Consider the following 7,514-nt stretch of genomic DNA (forward strand, 5'->3'; position numbering starts at 1 on the left):
TCAGCATAGAATACTCCGATGGAAGCATAATCCGTGTCTCAGGTTCAGCTGAACTGACTTTTCCAAATGATTTTTAAGTTATAAAACAACCTCATCGCCAAAGTATGACCTTGTGACCAGAAGATAAGCAATGTGCCTGTGCATCTTGTTAATTATAATGTTCATATTTAAAACAATACTTCCAGGCCCTGTCATGTATTAAACAATTCGTTCATTAGACTCTAAAATCTACATATAAAAACCTTGTGACCAGAAGATAAGCAATGTGCCTGTGCATCTTGTTAATTATAATGTTCATATTTAAAACAATACTTCCAGGCACTGTCATGTATTAAACAATTCGTTCATTAGACTCTAAAATCTACATATAAAAACTTCCATATTTTTCACCAACAAGTGCGGAGAGGAATAGGGTGAGTTACATTGAAAGGACTGATAAAAAACATTGCTACGCTGTCCAGTTCAAAACTTGATGGTCAATACTTTCATTTAACTGGGGTACACTATATATAATCAGCGTGCAGAAAATTACATTGGTGTTTGTCTTCAGTATGGAGTGTAGAGAAGTGTACAAGACAAGATCAGAAAGCTCTCATCCATCCACTCCAAACTGTATCAGGAAAAAATATTATGGGGAGGGAAATAATCGGTAAAATACATGAAACACTAGGTAAAGCCCCTCCCCAACACCTGAAGCTGTTGAGATATTCAACATGTGAAGCAAAGAATATATCATGGGGCTGCTCTCATCGAATCTTGCCTTCTAAGGGGAATCCCTTCAACGTCATCAAAGACATCTTCTTCTGAGTGCTTATTAAGTTTAATGATAGATGAACCTTGTAAACATTAAAAGAAGATAATATTAATAATCATGGTTTGACATGGCAAGACCTTACACCCAGAAGTGCATTGCAAGCCCGAGAGAGGGAAATTTAAGTCATGTGAAATTTTCACATACCATCAGTCACCATATCCTTAGTTCTGTGCAGAAGAAAAGTTCCTGAAAGTATTGTCACAAATCCACATATTTCTGTGATAACTTGAGTTGGACTTTGCCGATCCCAGTCCTGGTATCAAGTTTAATACACAATCAAAGATCAGCCTTCAAATAGCAAAACAATGGACAGACAGATATTTGATATGATAAAAATATCTAAACTATCGAATCTGCACCTGGAACACGAAAACAATCAAAATGAAGGTTAAAATCAATTCTTTATGTGTTAATACTAAGTTCAATACATATGTGACTAAACGGTTATACTAGCCTACTTTATGTGTGGCACGAAAAAAAGCAACTTGTTTTTGCAGGGACATTTATTGCTCCTGACAAATGTGTCTGGGTCTTGTGCGACATCCTAAAATTCTAATATCAATACTAAGAAAGTATAATGATTCTAGAGACTAGAGTAGTCTTCCTCGAATAGGGTATAAAATATCATTTCTTAAAATAGACACAGAATGTCATGGTTTTACGCATGCTACAAAAACACAAATTTCATTCAAATAAAGATACTCAATTGATATTGTAACACAAATTTCATTCAAATAAATATACTCCATTGATATTGTCACACTACCCTCTTTATGGGGAGATTGATTTTCAAAGTAACTACATAAAAGACTTCATTTTAAAAATCTGTAGTTATGAAATACATCTTAAGTGATAACTATTAAATTATAATTAGAAAAAGGCCTTGATTGTTTTCTATTGTAGTTCTAGCCGACAACCTGTACCTTTAAAGATATTGCAATGATAATAAAACAAGATGACATAAGATATCATCTTAACAGGTATACAAAAATCTAAACCACGGCAACAATGTCTCCAACTTTCTAGGAGTGACTAAAGAAGTAATTTGGAGCAAGAGTGAAATGCATAAATGAAATCTTATATCTAAACTTCTCTGTTGCAATAATTTATATTCCGCTTTCTATCTTGCCATTACACTAAAAGCAAGCAGTATGTCAATATGCATTAATGCATAATGCAATGTACAGAAAGATGTTTTATGCTTTAAATAAACCAGATCAACATTCAACAATAGGTTTCAGAAACACACGTTATAAATTATGCAGCCAGTCTGGATTATGTGAAAAAATTTAGCGATAAAAACTAAAATAAAGCAACAAAGTAATGGCAAACGATATCCGTCTCATAACAAAACTTACCTTAAACATGATAACACTAGCCACAATGGTTAATGTTGTGAACATAACATAATAAATGGGAGATACCACTGCCGTATTGAAAGTATCCAGCGCCTGATGAAGAAGAAAATTATAGCATAAATTAACTAGCCACCCAAAATAGATGTATCAATGTGTAAAAGTTACTACACAATAGTAATTTGTAGCAGGATCAGGTCCAAAACAACATCCAGGATTTGGGAACTGTATATTGAAGTTCCATTCTAATCCCACACATTTAAGTTTTAAGCTAGAGAAAATGATGAGCTTTTTCACATAGACAAATCAGATACCTAAACCTGCATTTATATGCATTTAAATTATTAAACCATTCGTTACACTTGTGTCATCACATCTTCCTATTAATTTTCCACCTGCAATCCATTTGAATATAAGGCGTCAACTTCAATGCACTAATTCTCTTTCATAAATAATGGCATAAAGCATGAAGTGTTTCAAGGAAAAACATTATCTTTATTATAGCAGAACTGCCACAGCAAACTGCAAAATAACTTCACCACAATGTGAAATAGATAATGTATTCATTATTTCTCCTCTTTGGTTCTGTGTTTTTCATGCTTTCATATTTTTACTAAAAAACTCATTTTTATGTATTGTTCTTCATTATGTTACTTTATGAATTAGCAATTTCTTTTCATTTCAACAATATTTCCTATGAATCAGAAGTTACTTTAGTTAACTCACATATTCTCACTCATGAAGCCACAAATTTTCAAACCAAACAACATTAAAAATTCCCCAGGTTTTCACCCGTTGGCATGCCACATCGGTGAAACCTTGAAACATATTTTAAGAGTATGAAACTCTTCTTGTCTTCCTTGTTGAAGGGTTTCAAACTTTCCTTGTTGATAAAACCTCTTCCTAACCTTTTTGTTAACTCTTCCATCAAAATTTTGTGGCTTTATCACTTGAAAACAAATGCTTTACATTTCACTACTTTTAACATGTTTTATACTTTTATTCACTAAGCAGTGGATATGATATGACAAAGCATTTCTTCATTTTTAAATCATCACATAAAATTCTCAAACAATTGCAGAAATTAGTTAAAAGATCTTGAGGTCGTATGTGGCAGTAATGTGCTCAAAGACATAGAGTGATAAGTGAGAGAGGGAGAGAAGAAAGAGAATAATGTTCAAGAAAAATATCACGCATAAGCCAGATGAGAGTAATAGCAATCACCGCTTGAACAATTTAATATTCTTATCAATACTATCAACGAAATAGTACACATGTAAAGTGTTTTAAAATCAAAAGGCATTCACCAAAATAAAGTGTAAAACACGTGATACTTCCACCAATTTCAATGGAATAATAGAGTTAACTAAACCAAATAAGTGCATTGTGGAAATATAAGATAATACTTCAAATTAACATAAGCACCAAGAAACAAGAAAACTATCATACCTTATTTAAATAATTCATTTGTGTAAGAATACAAACAGTTACAACTAACACGAATACCCAAGTTTGAGGGTAAATTAGCTGATTCATCCCAGACAGAGTTAACTTTATGGCAATTCCAAGAGCCTTAACACTCATAACCTATTAAAAGAGAACCTGACAACATAAGTACAGAAAAGGAAAAACAAAAACAGAGAGCTAGGGGTAAACAAGGACTATTCGTCAACAACGAGATGATGAGACATACCGATAGGGAACCCACAAGGGAACAGACACCAACATAAACCATTATGTGTGTCTGGCCATATAGAGGAATGAAGTGGAAGATAAGAATAAAAGTAGCTGTTATAACCAATGCTGCATAAAAGAGAAAGGCTGCAAAAGAAAGATTGGTGTTTGGTTAGTAATAGGATTACAATATGATATTATTTCAAGGCTGAAACATGGCTACCTGGATCCATAGCAAGACCCCACACTTCTGGCACTGATTCAATTACCCTTTCTTGAGGAGCATGTAGAACAATTGTTGTAGACCCCACAACACACAAAGCGCAACCAAGAACTCCAAAGATATGTAGTCTCTCCCGTAAGATAATATGGGCAAGAGCAGCACTGCAGGACAACATCAAAAATCAGAATTTATCAAGAGTAGTGCATAAGTATGAAGCTTATATTTTATCATGCCTGATAATAATGCTAAGAGCGCCAAGAGGAGTGACCAATATAGCAGGAGCAAATGCATATGCTGCAAAATTGGCAATCTCTCCAACAATCACTGTTGAAATAGACATTTGTTAGAACAGGCATTTTAATCCATTTTCAGTATCATCAGTTGTAACCAAATCAGGTCAATAAATTGTATGCAGATGTTTTGTTGGTATCCCTGGATTGGAATGTAGAAATATTCCCTGGGGAACCGTGTGAAAGCAAAAATAAAGTAAAAGCATTATATGGAAAAGCTGAAATGGTGCAGGCTTTGGCAAATTTTTTACTTATACAACAAATCTGGACAGCATATTACAAAAAGTAATACAACTTAACCTAAACTTGTGACTTTTTGCTAAGAGTTAATAAATCATACAGGGATGAGAAAAAAAAACACAGAAGAACACCCTATTTGGAGTTCTTAGGGTTCTACGTGGAGCTAACATTAAGCAAGTTTAGATCCACAGCTACATTACTTTCTGCCTAAGTAAAATGACTATAATCTGAAAAAGGAATTATGGGGATGACAGAAAAATAATAAATTGAGGTCATCAGGTCGGACAATAAGATGTTGCACAGACAGTTGTTAACGAAAATAAAGACCAACATCTAGTTTAGCAATCAATCCACAATAAACAGAATAGTGAATGACTCACTTGTTATCATGCCCACCCACCAAAGTGGTTCATACAGGTATGAGTAGCCTCCACTTCCTGCGAAAGATAATCACTTTGAGAGTTAGCTACCACTGCACATGATTTGATTGGGTATAAACTAGAAACACAAATGAGGCAAATAACGAATACCAGTCTATATATAAACCAGGCTTAGCCAATAGAAATGACAGGCATCCAATTCATTTGAACATAATATACTTAATCTGTGGAACATAAAAGATGTCTATACTGATGAGTAGCAACAAATGACATGAAAACTGTTCAACTTGTAGACAGCTTTTCACCATATTTTAACACTAACATCGAGATCAGGCCACACTCCAATTTCTCCATGACAATTGAGACAGAGCTAAAATTAGGCAGTTTATCAATCCAACCCCTATATGCTCAAATATGTCAACAGGAAACCCCCCGCGTTTTAGGCCACGATAAACTCCATTTCCACCATATGTTAACATTAGCATCGAGATCAGGCCACAACAAACTCCATTTTCTCCATGACAATTGAGACAGCGCTAAAATTAGGCAGTTTATCAATTCGACCCCTATATGCTCAAATATGTCAATAGGAAACCCACTGCATTTTAGGCCACAACAAACTCCATTTCCACTATATGTTAACATTAGCATCGAGATCAGGCCACAACAAACTCCATTTTCTCCATGGCAATTGAGACAAGGCTAAAATTAGGCAGTTTCTCAATCCAACCCCTATAAACCCAAATCTGCCAACATAAAACCCCTCACATTTTAGGCCACAATAAACTCTATTTTCACTGTATTATAACATTAGCACCAAGATCAGACCACAACGAACTACATTATCCCCATGACAATTGAGACACTCTAAAATAATCAGATCACTCATTACTCCATGTCAAAGAGCACAAGAAAACAATTGTAAAGAGCTCCAAAACCGGAACTCATATTCAAAGACAACACCTAATCTACCAAACGGACTACATCCATCCATGTTCTAAAATAAATACAAACACCTGAATATCTTGGCATTGCAACTCATCCAGTTTCAAACAGTAAAACCTCCAAGATTCCAGATCTTAAGAAAAATTAATAATCCGTTTCTACACAATCCAAAACTACGAAAATGAAGTAACATGACTAGCAACTCATGCTAAAAACACGAAACAAGTAAAGTTCAAAGCCATAAAAACAAAACTACAACACCACAATTCACCGGATCGAAGACTGAAAACTGAAATTAAAGTAAGATTCGAAGAAAGAACAAATTATACCTGCCCTAACACCACTTGCACCGGCCTTTTTCAAACCTTTCTTTTTAACAATGAAACTAGCACCGATGAAGAAACTCGAAGAAAGAGCAAGAACTAAACCTTTAACGTTATCGGAGGACATTCCTTCGCGCCAGCTTGAACTCGTAGACAACGTCGACGCTGAAGAAGAAGAAGATGAAGTCGCCATCTCGCGAAATCAAAAACCCTAGCGAGTGGGAGCGAGATGGATCTCGCCACTTGCGAAGAGAGAAACCAATTACCACACGAAAAATCTAATCTATAAATCTCTTTCTCTGGATACAGCTGTCACAAAGGGTTCTCTTTCTCTGGATCGGAAATGCTTCGGAAATGGAATTTCATACAGAAATAAGAGAGATGTTAAAAATTAATTTTACAGTGTGAGTGAGACATGAGTGCTACACTCCATTGTTGATTCTTGTTAATCACTACTTGATTCGGAATTACTCTTTCATTTACTGTATCTCAATACCTTTCCTTTCTCGCTTCTTCTTCCTTTTCTTCGCCTTTAGTTTTTCTTTATTATTTTATTTTACTTTATTTTACTCGTCATACAAATACTTAATACAGAATACAATGTGGAGTACTATTTTAGTTATTAATATAGTTTTTTTTCTTGGTTTTATTATTTTGTAAGTTAATTCTAAAATGCATAAGGATTAGTATAATATTATTATACTATTATTCTTGGGAGAAAATAATATAGTGTTGTGTTAAAAGATAATTTTAATAATTAAAGTGTCATAATTCACTTGTAAATATTTATATATTTTGGTGATCCGGTAATACATATGGGTCAAAAACGAGTTTAGAAAAAAATTTAATAAACGGATACCTCGAGTCATATCGCACTTACTCTTGACAAAATTAATCAAATAAGAAAATGAAATAGGAGATTTTGATTCGATTGAGAATAATTGATTATAAAAAGTGATTAGAAAATAAGTTGATCTTACTGATTCAGATTCCTAACTTATCATTGGCTATTATAATTTCAATTCCCTAAACGGATTATCATTCGCATTTGATTAGAGTAACAATCAATCAAGCGTTAACGATATTGTATGAATTATGTTCTTGTTTTCCAAATTAAGCATTTGGTTAGCGATGACGCGAATTAACAAATAAGCTGAGTTAAAGCGATTAAAATTAGGGAACATTCTGTTAGAACATAAAAACTCAAATTGAAGGTTTGACAATGGTGGAAGATAAGAAATTGGGGAAGATGAAGTTGAGAGAGAAATAG

At 34.0% G+C, this 7,514-nt stretch overlaps 1 protein-coding gene across 2 annotated transcripts; it reads right to left on the bottom strand.

Moving 5' to 3' along the window:
• Positions 1-461: 461 nt before the first annotated feature.
• Positions 462-6,768, bottom strand: LOC127085843 (probable magnesium transporter NIPA4). 2 transcript variants are annotated; one of them, XM_051026397.1, is made up of 10 exons: positions 6,251-6,766; positions 4,977-5,033; positions 4,300-4,390; positions 4,067-4,227; positions 3,863-3,990; positions 3,619-3,756; positions 2,173-2,265; positions 959-1,067; positions 691-836; positions 462-610 (listed from the first exon to the last, which is right to left on the bottom strand). In XM_051026397.1, exons 1-9 carry the CDS (start codon positions 6,435-6,437, stop codon positions 733-735), a joined length of 1,068 nt encoding a protein of 355 aa, XP_050882354.1. In that variant the 5' UTR covers positions 6,438-6,766; the 3' UTR covers positions 462-610; positions 691-732. The 2 variants fall into 2 exon arrangements, with proteins under 2 accessions (XP_050882354.1, XP_050882361.1); XM_051026404.1 differs by having other exon boundaries at positions 462-836; positions 6,350-6,768.
• Positions 6,769-7,514: the final 746 nt, after the last annotated feature.

Source organism: Lathyrus oleraceus, chromosome 1 (genome assembly GCF_024323335.1).
Source record: "Lathyrus oleraceus cultivar Zhongwan6 chromosome 1, CAAS_Psat_ZW6_1.0, whole genome shotgun sequence".
In the NCBI taxonomy this organism is placed as follows: Eukaryota; Viridiplantae; Streptophyta; class Magnoliopsida; order Fabales; family Fabaceae; genus Lathyrus; species Lathyrus oleraceus.

Bases quoted from the DNA above. Each gene is read 5' to 3' on its own strand.
- LOC127085843 (XM_051026397.1), bottom strand. From the start codon at position 6,437: ATGGCGACTTCATCTTCTTCTTCTTCAGCGTCGACGTTGTCTACGAGT. The intron at 5,034-6,250 runs GTATAATTTGTT...TATCTTTCGCAG, and splicing joins TGCAAGTGGTGTTAGGGCAG to GAAGTGGAGGCTACTCATAC. The intron at 3,991-4,066 runs GTAGCCATGTTT...TTTCTTTTGCAG, and splicing joins GGGTCTTGCTATGGATCCAG to CCTTTCTCTTTTATGCAGCA.